Raw genomic sequence first — 17,475 nt, 5'->3', positions numbered from 1 at the left:
ACGGGCCCCTGCCGCCGGGGCCCCCGCGCCCCTGCCCCCCGGCTCGGGGCCCAGCCGGCACTGGCCCTGGGACACCGGTGTGGGCCCCGTTCTCCCGCTGGCTCCCTGCCCCCTCACTCCAAGTGCTCCCTAGCCCTGCGGTACAGGCGGGAAACAGCACACAGTCCTGACCCCCGGCTCATCGGCAGGGAAGAAGCTGGTGCTGAGCGTGGGGAAAAGCGGCCCCTTGGACACCCCATGGCCGGCGCTCCCTGCTGCAGTTGCTTGCAGCCCACGCGGGGCTGTCTGGAGCAGGCAGCCCCACGTGGACAGCAAGCAGCTACAGTGCGGGATGCCGGCCATGGGGTGAGTGAGGGAGGGGCCACTTTTCCCCACGCTCAGTACCAGCTTGCAACCTGCCCCTGCTGCCAGCCTGGGCTCTGCGCCGGCTCCAAGCTCACCCATTGGGCTGTGTGCAGCAGCAGCCACTGAGGCCCCCCCGTGGGCTGCACTAGGCAGTGTTGGCTGCTGCTGCCTGCCTGGAGTGCACGCTGGGCAGTCCACAGGTGGTGGTGGCAAACACTGCACGGTGCGGCAGGAGGGGGACCACAGCTGCTGTCACCACAGGCAGCCCCAACAGGCGAGCCCAGAGCTGTGCAGGGCCCAGGCTGGCATTGGGGCTGGGTTACAAGGTGGTGCTGAACGCAGCAGGGGAAAAGTGGCCCCTTGCCCACCCCGTGCTCAATGCCCTGCACTGTATACACTCACAGCCTGTGCGGGGCTGTCCGGAGCAGGCACAGGCAACCCCAGGCGGGCTGTAAGTGGCTGCAGCACGGAGCGCCAGCCATGGGGTGGGGGAGGGGCCGCTTCCCCCCACTTCCCCCCCCATACTCAGCTTTTCCCCAGGCCACTTTTCCCTAGGCCCCTTCCCTGCCCTTCCCCGCCCCTCTTCCCCCTTACCTGCGGTTCTGGCACAGGGCAGCCATGTGGTCCCAGGCCAGAAGCCCCCGCTGGGGCTTTCAGCTGTGGGGGGCGGGGCCAGGCAGGCCCTGCTGTTGTAGGAGCCTGCTGGGGCTTCCCCTGGGTCCTACTGCCCTTGGTTCCTGTCATTTTTGACAGGAACCAAGGGCAGAGAAATATTAATTTTCTAAATTTTTTAGGGGCCCCGCGGGCTGGATAGAATGGCCTTGTGGGCCAAATCCAGCCTGCAGGCCATATTTTCCCCACCCCTGGTCTACACCATGGCCCTGGTGAATGCCAGTAGACCTGTCCTGCCCACCTGTTTCAGCTTGCATGTGCCAAACCCAGACATGCAGCACAGAGGCCACTCTGGAGGTATCCCTAAAGGCTGCTCTCAAGCATACCAGAGACAGTAGTCTTATGAGTTAATCTATACATACATAAAACAAGTTACAGTTAGAACATACCTAGAATCCCTATTACTGATCTCTCTTTAAAATGTCAGGACCCAGACATCAGCTATGGTTGTCAGAGGGGCAACAGTACTGTCGGTACAAGAAAAAGGGGTAACCCCAATCTTTTGAAGGGTATCCCATAATACTGCTGCGCTATGGTGCACTCTTGCAGCAGGGTGGGAGGAGTCAGCCAGACTGCTGCTCCGTTCATCTCCAAAAGGATCAAGTGGGTCAAAACTCTCCCCCTTTCTTTGAAAATGTCCCTTCTACCATTTGATGGTTGCTAGGAAAAAACATGGCCAGCATCTGCCAAAAAGCAATCCAGGAGTCCTGTTGCAAAGCTCCCTGATGTCAGTGAAAATATTTTCTTCTATTATCCAAGAGCTGTGGTTCAGGCCCAGGGATTCTATGACTTTCTGTTTGATCACTGTTTTAGCAAGGTCTGCCTATGAGCGCACACACAATTTCAGACCAATTTGAGAACAACACACTTACTTTCCTCCATTTGCAGAGATATTATTATCAACAAATGGGATTTCTTCCCTGTCTGCCTTCCCCAGTACAAGATGATGCTTTTCCATATTTATGACACACTGAAAGAATAATAAAAACTGCTGTGATCATCTCCTTCAACAACAGCAATAGGATAAGACAGCTCATACAGAAAACTCCTACCTTCAGAGATTTCAAAGTCTGCAGCCCAAGGGAGAAGGTTTTCTCATTGTCTTCTGTAAAAAAAAAATATTTGGATTCAAAATTCATAGTGGACTACTGTGTTGTTAGCAAATAACTCAGCCAGATATTGGATTGTGTTCAACTAAGTACAGATCAGTCTCTAGAGGGACTGAATGATTCTAGATGGATTGGTAATAGACTGCATAGATTTCACTGCCGGGTCATCATTCAGACCTTCAGGAGACCAGAGTCTGTCATCTGGTGTAAAATGGGTTAATTGAGTTTAGACCAGATGAACAGATTCCCACATTGCCTCCCTCCGCTCCCCCTCACAAAAAAACCCAACGTATTTCTTGGCAGACTGGACAGAACAGCCAAGGATAGAACATGCCATGGAAATCTGACATGACCACTGTTTTAAACGGCTGCTGAGCAGATGTAGATTAAACTTGAGGAAAAACCTTTTAATTGCAAGAGTAGAAATAGCAGTGAGACAAGGAAATGCTCTTCCTCGAGAAGCTGTGAAATCACCTTCATTGCTGGTTTTCATGGAAAGGCTGGACAGGCATCTGTCTGGATTAATTTAGGTATAGCAAATCCTACATTTGTGCAGGGGACCAGACTAGATGACCTATGAGCTCCCTGAGACTCAAAGACCAGGTCCAGATGAGCAGGGGTGTGCCCTCACATAGCAGTGGCACAAATCTGTGCTGCTACTTTGTGCTGCAGTGCATGCCCCTGCCCGTGTACTTTGCAGCAGGACCCATTGGCCTGCTGCCCCACGTGCTGCAGGGGGAAGGAGGAGGAGCGGGGTTGGTTTCCTATCTGTTGAGACAAATATAAGATGGTTTAAGTTAGTGGAGACATGGTAAATTTTATGCTCTAAAATAATGATACACCTGGAAAGTAAATACTGGGCATGGCTACATGAGACAGGGCTGCCTGCTCCCCTCTCGAGGCACCCTGAGCCCCAGCCAGCCACAAGGTGCCTCAACACGGGGGCTCCAGCCCTGGGCAGTCTACTCCCCCGTCCCGGCATTCGTCCCAGCACTTGCCACATTGGCATGGTTGCACTTCTTTTTTTCCAGGATTTTTTTTTGCTACGGGAAAATCCTAGTGCAGCACTGCTAATCCAAATTAGCAGCGCTGCAAACTGATTAATGTGCAACTTGTGTGGTTTGTGGCACTGCAAAGAGTTTTGCAGCGCCACAAACCACACGTGCCTGCACATCTGGAGCCAGGCTAGGATTCTACTGAACCCTATATTTTTGTGAACTGCTCAAGATCAGGAGTGAGGCAGTATCATAGGTGGGACAGCGCATCAAATCTGACATGTTGGTGCCTTGGCTGTACCCGATAAAGTGGTGAGTTGAACTGCTGACCTAGCAATACATTCGCTTTGAAACAATAGTAGGAAAAATGAATTTCCCCACTCTTATATTAAAGGCCTCTGTGTTTAAAATGCTCAAACCTTTCAGATTTGTTGATGATTTAACAAACTGTCTACCTGTTACCACACTTCACTAGACTGACTTACATTAGATATGTTGGACATGAAATACTAAACAACTTACCTATGACAACTGCAAAACAGTCCACATGGATGGTTCCCATTGTAACCGTTAAATGTTCAACCTGACCAATCACCCTTACGTTCCATGGCAGCAAAATTTTCTCATCTTCATTATTGTACATTTTGATATGCTGCTTCAACCTACACATTGAAAACAATTCTCACATTCAATGGAGGTTTATTCATGTGGGATACAAATACATTAACTACTCCAGAGTCTAAGAATTTTTAGTTCACTTCTATTAAGTTAATATTATCTGAAGTGCTTTCTTATCAGCCTATCTATGATGATCTTGTATATGTCCAATACCCAAATGCTATTTAATTTAATGACAAAAGTCCCAATGGCTTCAGTGGAGTAGGATCAAGCCCTATGTGAAGCAATTATGTTGGGCTGTACTCCCCAAGCTGTTTTTTCTGTTGGAAACTGTTTCTTGGAGTTCTTTCTGTTTCCTCAGGACAGAAATATCTGCTCTGCTGAGGCTGTTATTTAGGAAAAATGACCTAAATCTAGTTCCAGTGCAAGTACATGCTACTACTCCACTCTGAATTCCATCAATTGAACTCTACCATTACAGATTGCATTTGGCTCCTAACTTCTCCTGGATACCTTACAAGTAGCAAAGCATGTTTATTTGCAGTTAGTACCACAGAAAGTGGGGATATATAAATAAACTACCACCTGGAGAAAAAAAAAAGGTTGTAAAGTATGTATCTGCCACACAGTGCTTTCTCCTATCTGACTATGTTACATAGTCTATTCTGGTAATGTTTATAGATGATTTAAATCTAATTTATTCATGTTTTAATGTAAACTGGAATTAAAGGACACCAATAATTTCTCCTTGGAGAAAAGCTTATCTTTTACCATTCTTTTCTACAGACTGTAAGAGTAATATTCCTGTGAAGAAACAACTGGGAGTAAGCACTTGGAAACTAGATTTATTAGCCATTTTCCTGGCCCTTCAAAATGCTGTCCAGCTCAGCTATGGAACCAACGAGTTTTAATTTTTAAATGCTGCTGACTTTCATTATTTTTATTGGTCTTTCCACTTGTTCTTGTTTACATTCAAGATAGGAAAATGGAATCTCTTCTCCTTTAGCTTCCCATTACAGTAGTTAACCTGAAAGGAAGGTCAAGACCTCTTCAGCTGATTTCATTGCTTTCTAACATTTTGATTAATTACTTTCATTATTTAGAGGAAGCAAATGAGTTCCAGCATTATTGCTAACAAATGAGCATGGCTGAGCACCATAGCATAATGACCTCACAATCTAAATTGAAAACCACTCCAGAGAAATATATAAAAATATAACACACACACTTTTTCCCATTAATACTCACTTGATGGAAAACATGTTCTGCCTGGCTGCAGCAGGAAATAGTAGAGAATGTAGCACATTCAGCAGTGAAGGAATTACCTTCAAAGAAGAGTACTGTCCAGGTTCCATCATTAAGTATAATCTTATGTGTTAATTGGCATTTCATCAACTTGTTCACCCCTGGGATGCTTTGTGTGAGGTATAGGCATTCAGGTACTAACTAAAAAGTGTAGTGTAAAAATCTAGACAGAAAGTTTTTGTCAAATCTGAGGCAAACTGATGCATTGAGAGTTACCCTATGATCTTGGCTGTGGATGCAGAGTTCTTTTTTCTAGGAGTTGGGAAACTCCATGCTTCTTCAGTGTTCTCCTTGCCTGGCTGAATTAGGACCAAATGATTCATCACCACCTGGTCAGCACTGTAGCGTGGGAGTGATGTTGTAGCTGTGAAACCTGGAGAAGGGTACACTGATATCCCAAAGCTCATCTAAGTCTATCCCAATCATGAAGTTGGTTCAATAAAAGATATCAACCACAAAAATTCTTGACTTAGAGGAATTCAGTAGACTCAGTGGGCTGACCCCGCCAGGCCCGCTGCTAGCCTGGGCTTGCTCCACCCAGGCTCAAATTGTTGCTGTCCCAGGCACACGTGTAGATGCTGCTCCTGGGAGCAATTTACTGTGGCTCAAACTGCTGCGGAGTTTATTGCTTCACATTAACTGCATGTGTACTAGATGCACCATCTAAGCTCATTTACACTTGCATATTAATACAAAGGAATAAACTTAATTGTATATTGCTGAATATGCCACATTTATGTGTGTGGCTGGGACCACAGCACGTTGAGCTAGGTTGGAGCAGCCGTGGCTGGGAGGAGACCCAGGGAATCAGCCTGCCAGTCTGGGGCTGCTCTGGCCCAGCTCAGCATGCTGCAGAGGGGCTGGCTGGGGCACAAAGGTGCTTCTGTGTGGGGCTAGCTGGCAGGCAGCCCCTCACTAAAGCACCCTTGAGTCCCACCCAGCTGCGTCAGTGTCTATACTTGTGTTGCTGCACTCAAATTCCATAGCAGGATGGTACTTGTATTTACAGCTAACCTGCGGTGGAGTTTATTAGTTTTTTGCAGCCTAATAGGGTCACACATGTAGACACCAAGACATTTACTGAGGAGCTAATTAGGTAACTGCAGTAAACGTCTTGTGTAGGTGTGCCCACTGAGTCTACTTTAAACTGTGTCGCTGTAAATAACACTCCAGAACCTAGCTACCAGCAGAGAGTAAGAGGAATGCAGCCCTGGTTAGCCACACTCCCTATATTCTCCTTCCTGCCCCTGAAATGCCCTTTACTTTGGGGTTTACAAAAGGGGAAGGCTGTAGTTATGATGGGTCTATATCTACAGGAGAGATGCAATGGGTTTATGTTCCCTAGAAGAGCATATGAGGAGCAGAGGAGGAGCCAAGGTCTGGTCTAGTGTGTCAAATTTATCCCTGTTTTAGCACCAGGTCCTGGAAGATCTGGATTACCTTTTCCTCCCCTTAACTTCAACAGGGTTCCCAGGGCAGAACATGGTCCTTTTCATGTAGGACAGAGGAGGAGAGAGGAGAGCATGGGGACTTTGGCCTGCTGTGAATTGCTTTTTTTTTTTTTTTACAAGTCAAAACTGAACTCCATCAAGAAAAGCAAAGATGTGAATGGAGCATGCCAGGCAGCCAGGAACAAGATGGATGTCAGGTGACAGCTGCTTGAAGAGCTGGATTCAGCAATGTGTAATCAAGTGGAATGTCACCTTCAAGCCAAGCAAGAAAAATGGAAACTGTCCCAACAGTTACGCAGTAATAAGAGCTGCTTAAACAGTGATGATGCATCACCCTTATCATTCTCTCTGCAGCGCCATCTCACTAAGATCCATCACCCCTATGCCTGCAGAGTTTGTCTGCACTGAGCTCAGGCTTCTAATCGCTATCCTCCCAAAAACATAAGACTGGCACACAGTCTAGGTGTGCAAGAATGACAAAAAGAAAAAGAAGTCAGTCTGTACACCAACAACATCCTAATGGTGAAGTCTCAGGAGCAGTGAAGGAGTTACCTGGCAGAAGGAGGAGATCCATACCTCCAGTGGGGACCCAGTAATGCTAGACAATGTACTGTAAGGACCTGCCTGTGCCAACAAAAAAGTGGCAAACTTCTCTTATTAGGCCTCCTTCCCATCCAATGTCAATGGCTGCAATGGAATTCAAAGCCTGTATTTAAAAACTAGTGAGTCTTCCACGTTGATTCATGTACCAGGTATGTTGTTCTGGAGTGAAAGGCATAGCTGCTCTTTGTTGCAACCCAGGAGCTTCCAGGAAGGCCAAAAGAAAAGGGTTCAAATGGCTGATTTAATTTAACCAAAAACCACACTGTTGGTCTCCTGGGATGACAGCCTGACCTTTTTTTTTGTCTCGGAAAACAGCACTGAAATGGGCTCCAGACGCTGACAAAAAGAAGAAATAGCCTTTGGTTCAGGCCCTAGTGTGGAGCTCAAATTCAGGCCCAATTCCCAGCTCTTCCACCAACTCCCCAGATAACCACAGCCCCATCCTTCAACTCCTCTGTGCCTCAGTTTCCCACCTGTAAAATGGAGATGATAATAGTCTAACAGTTTTATCTACTCTCTATCCTGTCAGTGGTTCAGGCAGGGATTATTGTTCATCATGTGCCACAGAGTCTAGCACAACAGGGCCCAGTTGGCATGTAATGGGACTTGGGGTGCAACTGTAATTGTTTGCATAATCATTGTAAAGCTGGTGCTGAAACTGATATTTCTAGAGAAAAACTGCAAACAGACATTTGCAGTATTATGAACCACTCTCCTGCTCCACTGAAGTCAGGGGGAGCTTTGCCATACACGCTGGTTAAATCAGTTCTCAAACATTTATGTAAATACACTTCATTTCTCCTTAAGGGGGAGAAATGTGTTATTGATGTCAATGGGAGTAACAGCAGGCCCTTAATCACCATATTAGAGTACAAGCCTACAAATACTCAGGACTGGCCTGTACCTACTACTCCAACTACCTCCTGCTGGGGTAATCTACCTTTGCTGTCAGGAGGATTGCTCACATAGTCAGCACTTTGCATACTCTGCAGTGATATTTGGAGGGTTGAGTCCTTAATTGGAGATTATTTTTAACTTCTTTTATACAGCATGGCCCCATAGGGTGTCAAAGCTCCCTTCACCACTGAGAACGTACAAATGAAGAGAGATTTCATTTAAATGTAATTGCAAACAAATGAAAACAAAGACAAACATCTACAGTAAAAAAAATATGAATGAGTCCATTGGGGGCTTATTTGGATGTTAAGTTCTGTGTAGGGTGACTCCTTTTTACTTCTGTTTCTGATAAGCCTATTAAAAAAAGTAATGTTCTTGTTTAATAGATTTCAATATGAGGTTGGCCTGAGTGTGTCCTAAAATAACTTTCTTTTTCAGAATTATTTTTGCTGAAGCCTCAGACCTCTTGAGAGAATGACTGCACTTAGTGACGTCGCTGTTCCCTACATGACCATGGGTTCTGCTCTAAAGCTCTCAAGGGAACTCAGTGAAATATGTTCAGCTGTTTCCCATCACGTGCGCACACACTCCGTCCAACCATTCATTTGAGGGGGGAAAAAAAAGAAAAGAAAAATGTCCATCCAAATGCAGCAGATATTATTTACCCGAGTCTATCCAAACAAGCAGATGATATGAGATTATGTTGACAACCGGTGTCAACCACAGCTTGCAAGTCCTTTCCAGCACACTGCAAAAAGAAAGCAGAGTATGAAAAGGAGCAACAAAACATAAGAAAGAAATGCTGTATTAGAAGCATCTTTGCTAGGGTACCATGTTAATAGCCCTCCTACAGTTGCTTTGCACAACGGCTACTTTGCTACTGAAGGGCCAGTGTTCTCTTTCTGTTTTCACTGACATTTCCACCAAGATACGCTTGTTCCTGCCTAGAAAGGGAGAGTTGCCTCTAAGTGACAGGTCAGCAAAGTTGTCCAGTGACAGGCTAAAAAGATCCATTTTGGGCTGAAGGCAGGCCAGTGCTACAGCCCAGCTGCCACTGCTGCTTCTCCCTACTGCCCAGCTGTGGCAGCATGGTTGAAGTGCCCGCCATGGCATGGTGTGATGCAGGTGAAGCCTAAATACCACAACCCAGATCTGCAATGTCTCTGTAGTACAGATCCAGACCACAGGCAGTAGGTTGCCCACTGCTGCTCTAAATGCAGTAGCCAAAGGGAAGAAAACATGACAATGGGGGAAAAAAGAATAAGCTGGGCACACACTGGAACTCCAAAGCCCACAAAGACTTAGATTTGGGTCATCATTCAGAACAGCTGTGGATTTTAAACTACTGTAGTCTTTATATTTCTATTATATTCATTGCATTAAGGGAGTAGCTGGCAAGCAACACTGCATTTTTATAGGGCCATTAAAATTGACCTTTTCCTTGTCTGAAGGAAAGCAGAAACTTGTCAAAAATAATATCCTGTGAAAGAAACATCAGGTTTCTTTTATGCCTTCGCTACAAGAGTGGATTGGCTTTAGGAAAAGACAAGGAAGCATTACCTGGCAGCTCACCAATATAAGTTCTTCTTCCTCTGTTTTCTTTGGGGTGTCTGGTTTGGCTTGATTCAGCTTATTGGTCTGTGCTGAAATGTCATTCTTGGGAGTCCATGTGCCATGGTAGTTTCGTAATTTGGATAAGTTTGTCTCCATTAAGCGTCTTTGCAGAATGTTATGTGGTTGCTTTAAAACAAAAAATGAAGAGAGAAAAATACAGATCTACTAGCAGAAAACTGCAAAGCTTCTTATATACATTATTATGTACATGCTTATATACATATATACATCCATTCGTCAGTGGTTTGCAGCCTTCAAAACAAATGGTCATTCACATAGAGAGTAAATGCCCAGGATAAAGACTGGAAGGGAATTCCTGGGTCACCACACTCTGCCCAGTGATATCATAGGCAATCATGTGTGTTAAACCTTTTTCTTATAAATATATCAAGCTCTGTCTAAAACTACTTCTATTGGAAGGCTACTCCAGAACCTCACGCCGATGGTAAGAAACTTCAATTACATACCATAGCAAGTTCTAGACCAGAAGGAGATAGGATGGTTTAGCTGGGGAAAGAAATGATATCCAGACAGCATTTGGAGGGAAGTGTTTCCTCTTCCAAAAGGGTAACCAACTGGAGAGGGTGACTTCAATGGAAAATAGAAAGGGCTTAAGGTGATCTTTCAGCTGGAATTGTCCCAGTTTGCTAACCAAAGTATCCGAATCTGCAACTGTTTGGAAGTTTAACTGCACCCAATTCATCCCTTTTTTACTAAGTGCCTTATTTCATGTATGGAAGACTATTTGACCTTTGGAATTAAAGAGATGCTTTATCTCAAATTTGGTATAGGTCACAGATGCAACATATGTAGTACTGTTATAGCAACCTTCTGGATTTTTTTTTTTCACATGGCACATTTTTCACATTTTTTTCAATTTTTATTGGTCTACTTAAGCCCAATGTCCTGTGCCTCTTTCTTTTGATTCTTCCTTCCTCCCTTTGTGCTGTTCCTTGCCTCCCACAAACTTTAATCAGTTTTCTATTTCCTGTGCAGCAAGCGTCCTTCCTCTCTTAGTGTGATAGTCCACTGACTTCAAGAAGCCTTTGTTTAATTCAACAGGTGTTTTGGGCACCTACCACCCTTCACCTTGGACTATCTCAATTTGCAGTGTTTTGGGCCAGCCTATATATGCTGTCAAGCAGGGTCTCAAACCTGGTAGGTATTCTCTGCAGCACACCAGATAACAGCAGCTGCAAGAAATTAATGTGGCATGGCAGAGGGGAAATGGTCTCCTTAAAATAAACTAACACTTGCCATTTCAAATTCTGTTATGGGCATAACATTTATGGTGGAACTGACACTACATTAGACTGATCAGAATCCCATAGACACAGTAAATACTAGTTATCACTGAAATATGTTATCTCCCTCCTTCCTCCAGTCTTTCTTATTTTTGTATGTGTAGTTTGGGTTAAATTGTCACTTCAAAGTAAAATAAAATTTCATAATTATAATCTGTTGCAGATGTTCTGTTTGATTGGCAGTCATAATGGCATATACTATATAATTAGACAGCATATGTGATTCTGCCACAGACAATTGGTAACAGTGAAAGATTAGAATTCTAATTATTGAGCCTACATTATAGTCAGAAAAGGAATAGGGCTAATTCTGCCACCCTTATTTGTGTTGAAATCTACTTTACTCTCAATATAATCTGTAGGGCTAATTACAGGGGAACTTATTACTCAGCATGACTAAAACTGGCAGAGCTGATTTCCCTATTAACTGTACAGATATTCCAGTGTGCCATGAAGAAGCCAATTAAGAAGCCAGTCTTCTTTCACTGAAGCCAGAAGTGTTAGGTACAGAACTGCCACAATGATCACAATGAAGGCAAAACATTTTTTTTTTATGATAATGGAAGCAGAAGAGAAGAATGTGCTATTCCTCACACAGGCAGAGAGAAATGGTTCACTGCAGTCTACATGACTTCTTCTTATTTAACTTTTGCTAAAGTTGAAACGCTTAATTTTTATGAGAATTGAATTTTCACTTAAGAGTCAGTAAAAAAAATTAAAAATGAGGCATTAGATGGTTTATGCTACAGGTGCCAGAATAGGGAGCCAATCACCTTCAGGACATCAGCTCACAGCTGGTGTGTCTGCACTTGCGCTTTAATGCACATTAGCCTATTTTAATGCACATTAAAGTGTCACTAAAAAAGTGCTACTTAGTGCTCATTGAAATAGGCTAATGCACATTAAGCGTCACTTAAAAACTATGGTGCCTGCACATGAGCATGGAGGCTGCTCCAATGCACTGTAATTACAGCACATCAAAGTAGACTTGATTAATCAAGTAATTACCACAGTCTTTCAATGAGCTTTTGTTCAAGAGCCCCCACTGCCATTTTTAAGCGTGGGGACACTGATACATGAGATGATGTGGCACTTTAATTAGAACAGCTCTCAGAGCCATTCTAATTAAAGTATCGCCTAACCCATTCCCAGAGCATGTGTAAAATTGCCCTGTGCTCTTTAGTTAATGTGCATTAAGACAGGCTAATACAGTTTCCTAGTACCTCACAGTGGAGGTACTAGATTTAACATGCATTAATTAAAGCACATTAATTCATGTGTAGATGCGCCCATCAAGTCTAGATCACTAGTGCTGAAACGTTATAAATAAATTACAAAAGGTCAGATCTTATTTCATCTCTTAGCTGCCTGCACAAGATGGCTAAGTAGCTAAATGCAATCCTCTTCTCTGCTTCTCAAATTCCTTGAAAGCCATTAGCACAAAAGGTGGGTGGGGTCCTCCTTCCCATTCATTTGTTGAGACTTAGTCTTAAGGCTAAGAGGGAGGCCTTCTACAAAAGTGGTTTGTCAAGGAGTTGAGCAGGGTGGAATAGGATCTGCTCAACCCATTAAAAGTTTGGAATCAATCTGAGTGCCTTTCCCATATCTCAGGTTCCAAATACACTTACCAGCACTAGGGAACCCTTCTGTCACTGCAGCCTCGACAGACACCCAACCTAACATATCTAACTACAAGCTTCATTGCAGATCAGTATCAGAGCCCAAACCTGGGGCATCTCAAAATAAAAACACAAGCTTCTATTATGTGTCTGGCAAACTAATCTCCCTGACTGGCAGCTGTATCAGACACATGAATCTCTTGTGGAAATCAAGCACTAGAGGAACAAAGACATGGCTAGTGCTGAAGTATGTTGCAAGAGCTAATGGAACCATCTTTTATTGATGTGAGTTCTTCTGAAGTCTGAGGTTAATACTAGCTTCAGTGGGCCAAGCAGAGCTTACTGTATGCTCCAGTATATAAAATATCTAACACAACAACATTAAAAAAGCTCCTTTTGGCATCATTTTGTCAGAGGCTTTTACTAACTTATTATTAGTTTAAACATTTATTCCCCTTGCCTTTCCTGGGGAACATAGAGCAAAGAGCATTAGTCACAGAATTGATTCAAATGACGGAAAGAGGAATTGGAAATAAAATTAACGATTTAGGGAAGTTGGAAAAATCCTGATGGAAATGGCAGCCAGACCATTTAAGGAATGAAAAGAAGGAAAGATCTTATCCAGCACTGAGTTATCCTCAGCAGTGTCCTCCTTTTAGTACAACTCTGACAGTTCATCCAGGTCAAACATATAAAAGACTTCAGCCTAAAAAAAGGCTTGATTATGCATGTTGCCTCCCCACCCATCATACAAAACTACAGAGGATTTCAGTCTGGACTGAAACATTATGTTGTGAAACAAATACATTGTTTCCTAATGTGGTCCTATGTATTAGTAGTAGGGGAATAGAAATGTTTTGTGTAAAACATTGCAAGAAAATGATTTATCTTTCCAAGATCAACTAGGGGTTAAAAGAAAAAAATGAAAGAACAGGTGGAGAACTTCAAGGTCCTATTCTCTAACTTCCCAGTGCTCAGGAGTTTAAAGAACTGGTTCCAGTTTTGGCCCCTCTAATTTTTGTGCAGACAAAAAGATGCAGTTTAACAATATGCATTAAGGATTTCCTGACTTGTTTGCCTTCTGGCTCCTAAAATATCAGAAAACCCCAAAAGAAGGGCATGATGGAAAGTTCAGGTACTCCGATTGCAGTATAGACCCTGTGGTCCTACCTAGATCAGTGGGATTCTTTCAAGAATGCCAGGCAATGTTGGCACTGTTATGCATGCAAGCCTGATTTATAAAATAAGCCCAGAGATTTAAAATAGGAATCCATAGTCTCAAAAATATTCTGACATATTGTGGCCTGAGTTCTTGGCAGTAGAAGAATTGCTCTATTATTTTTCTGTAGTCAAAAAATGAGTGAAAACTAAGGGCTGGTATTTTCCAAGGGGTGCCTCAAGTCTATCAAGTGGGCCTTGAGTCTAACAAGACTGAGAACCACTGACTTAGAACCACTCCACTTTGTGCTGGAGTTTCTTGCTCCTGGGCAAAATGATTACATGTGTGGTCAGGACCACAGCACAATGAGCCAGGGCAGCACAGCTCTGGCTGGCAGGTGTCCCAGGGGATCAACCTCCAGCCCAGAGCTGCTCCTGCCTGGCTCAATGTGCTGCAGAGGGACTGGCTGGGGCACGAGGGTGCTACAGTGCACGGCTAGCTGGCAGTAGTACTGTGCGCTAGCCAGCCCTGGTCACTGTCTACATGTGAATTGCAGCAGAGTAAATAACTCCACTGTAGAACAGTACTTGTGTCGGGCATGACTATCCTATAACATAGTTAATTCATTTACTCCAACTTAATACTCCGTTCTATTAAGTCGGAGTAGATGGTGTAGATGGTGATGCTTTGCTGCAGAGCAAATTAAGCAACTCTGCACTAAGCGTCTCATGTAGATGCACTCTCTATGTGGCAAACAACATCTTTCACTCTTGCAAATCAGTTGTCAAAACCCACTTCTTTCAGCTGATCATTTATCCACAATCAGTAAATCTCTAAATTGCATCATCACTGAAAAAGAGAGGGAAAATGTGATTCAGGATCAAAATAAATTATCTGAGTTTCCTCGACATACAACTTTTTCTCACCTCTCATTTCTGTGCACTCCTCTCTTCCATTCATGCTCATCCTCTTGGGCCCATTGCTATTTCTCATGTTATCTGACTAATGTTGATGGGAAGCTCCTGGGAGCAAAGACTTTGCCTTCTATTTGCCTATAATATGGCAGGTAAATATCTATGACATTAAATTACTAAAAATATAGAATATATTTAGCTAGCTATGAACAGAAGTTTGACATGCATATAGAACTCAATACTGGAATATCAGTGACTGTTATTAAATTGTAAGGCTTTGAAGATTCAGGTGACAGTGGAATTGAGACAGCATCACCTCTATGGGAATAACTAAGAACAAAAATGTGTGGTTCAAATTTCCAAACATCCTGTTGCCTTTCCTAATGGAGAGAGTGTTCGTTATCTGTATAGTTAGGCTTTAGAAGAAACAAAACACCTAATGGCTCAGGGCTAAGAAAGACCAAGCTTTAACTCATGACTTGACTCCATGAATGCCCTTAACTCTTAGCGGTTTGGGAACTGACTGTCCTTGTTGGAGAGGTAAACCCATAACTGCTATAGGAGGCTTTTCTGCACCCTGTTTTTTAAACAACTACGTGTATGCCTACACCGATGTGACTACAGCATACTATGGACATAGTAGAGTTAGCTTTAAACTATTAGCTTGGCTACTGATAGCTATCTAGCTGCAACAGCATGAGAGAGTGAATAAATACCATGCCATGGAAGTTGGCTGGCTGCCAGTACCAGAGTGGCCTCATCAAAAGCTAGCACAGATGTGTCTATGATGCAGTGCAGGCATACCTGAAATCCTGCCCACCTTGAGAGATGGGGCACTGGATTGGACAGACCCAATTGGGCCAGGTCATAACAGTATCTATGCTCTTGGTTGTCAACCCATATTGCTGAAACATTTTAAAAAATGGCAATGGATGTACAGAGAATAAACAAGAACTGCAACTCTGTAAGGTGAGCACTAGAATCTGAATGATCTGCTAACAGCCAGTGTCTTTTAAATGCACTGGGCCAGATGGTATGTGAACTGGTATAGTCTGTCTGAAGTCAAACAACCGATGTGGCTTTGCACTGCATTACCAGATGCAGGTCTGGCCTTCTGTGTTCCCAGCAGAACAAAAAAAGAGAAGCTGACATAGCTTTCTAGTTTCCTCATGAATAGCACTTCTCTTTCATGCTACTGCAACACCAGCTGCCATTCTTGGACTGCCATGTTGAGCAGTATAGTGAATATGATGGCAACTGTAATTAATCTAATTGGTATGGCAGTGAAGATGGGGTAGCAAGTGCTGTAGCATGTCATAGCTAGTCCTACCAGCTAGAATACAAACTTGCTAAGGCTCCTGGGCTTCTGGTTGTTAGCATGTCTCTAATTCATGCTATTATCACATTTTTACTTTTCTGAGTAGATATAACCTGGTATAAGCAGAGCTATCATGATTGGGTAGATAATTGGGTAGATAATCTGCATGGATAAGAACAAAACCTGTAAACATGTGAAGTTTGGCTTGACTCCATGAGTGCCCATTCAAACTGCTCCCGACCTGTGGAAAGCTGAAAACGTGTTAACTCACATCCAGTTACCTCACTTCCCTGATAACACTGCATTATCCTGCTATAAAAATACCATATTTATTCACATACCACACGCACTTTTCCTCCCAAATCAGAGCTCCCATATTTGAGTGAGTTTTTGAAGCAAGGAAGCTGATTTTCTTTGCTGGAATAGAAGCATGAAGATGCTGGCAGCCATTTTGCAACACCAGCTCTCCATGAAAAAGCCAGCGACTCCAGAAGAATCTTTTTTTCTGCATTCTGCCTTCCAAAAACAAGGTGCATGCCTTATTTGAGGGCATATCGTATGCAGGAAAATCCAGTACTTCACCGGGTTTTCTAGCTAGCAAAAAAGCCCGTGGTGCTGAAGTCAAGGAGTCCTGAGGCACATCATGCTCAAGTTGGCTGATCTGGGAGCTCTTCCCAGTCCTAACCCAAGAACAAGTCATAGGGAATGGATGTTAGCTGTGTTGTTTAATGCACTACTGGAAGAAGCTCAGCAAAGGATCTATAGGGAACAGATTAGACACTTCCTGGGTGCTTCCTCAGGGTCATGTGCTAGCCCCCATTTTTCCAATCTAGCTTCTTGCTAAGCTTCTATAAATGGCATCTCAAAAGTACATACTTAGTCTGCTGTTTCCCATGTGAATGCACTTCTAGCACACGTGCACAGAACAGGGACGGGCAAAGTCCAGCCCATGGGCTGGAGTGGGCCCACAGTGGACTCCATTTCCCAGCAGGCCCTGCCTGCATCGCTGCAGCCAGTTTCCATGGAGACCCCAGGAGTAGCATGACCATGACAGTGCAGTGTCAGGATTTCCATGGAGACTGGTTCCAGCAGCACTGACAGGGCACCCAGCTGGATGGAGAGCTGCTCCAGGGCTGGGATCTTGTGGCAGTGACTGCATGGTCCAGAGCTGGAACAGAGGCATGCAGGCAGGAGGTCACAGCTCTGCCCTGACTCTGGACCACACTTTCACTGCTATAGGCCCTGGCCCCAGAGCAGTTCTCTGCCTAGCTGTATGCCCTGCCAGCACTGCTGGGGCCCGTCTCCATGGGAACCCTGGCCCCACTCTGTCACAGCCCTGCCACTCCTGGGGTCTCCATGGAAATCAGCCACAGCAACATGGGCAGGGGCTGCTGGGAAATGGAGTTCGGCCACTGGCTAGATCTGCCATTTTGCTCACCCCTAGCCTAGAAGGATAATGGATCTCTTCCTCCATCAGCAAGTTTGTAAGGAAAAGCAATTGAATCCAGTTTGTGTTCCTGGTGCTCTCTCTTCTCTGTGCACCAGTTTCTTC

The 17,475-nt window shown here is 44.2% G+C and overlaps 1 protein-coding gene across 3 annotated transcripts in view; it reads right to left on the bottom strand.

Moving 5' to 3' along the window:
* Window positions 1-17,475, bottom strand: part of NRIP3 (nuclear receptor interacting protein 3) — a 35,096-nt gene that overhangs the window by 5,573 nt on the left and 12,048 nt on the right. The window contains exons 2-6 of one of the 3 annotated variants that reach the window (XM_006018210.3): window positions 9,556-9,735; window positions 8,661-8,743; window positions 3,644-3,783; window positions 2,070-2,122; window positions 1,890-1,987 (exon numbers count right to left, since the gene is read on the bottom strand). In XM_006018210.3, the coding sequence (XP_006018272.1) occupies window positions 1,890-1,987; window positions 2,070-2,122; window positions 3,644-3,783; window positions 8,661-8,743; window positions 9,556-9,735 (554 nt within the window). The remainder of the gene's footprint in view (window positions 1-1,889; window positions 1,988-2,069; window positions 2,123-3,643; window positions 3,784-8,660; window positions 8,744-9,555; window positions 9,736-17,475) is intronic. The other 2 variants (XM_025197412.1, XM_006018211.3) reach the window with 2 other exon arrangements.

Source organism: Alligator sinensis, unplaced genomic scaffold (genome assembly GCF_000455745.1).
Source record: "Alligator sinensis unplaced genomic scaffold, ASM45574v1 scaffold502_1, whole genome shotgun sequence".
NCBI lineage: Eukaryota > Metazoa > Chordata > Crocodylia > Alligatoridae > Alligator > Alligator sinensis.
The sequence above is the reverse complement of the archived record's forward strand: the minus strand, read 5'-3'. Positions and strand labels throughout refer to the sequence as shown.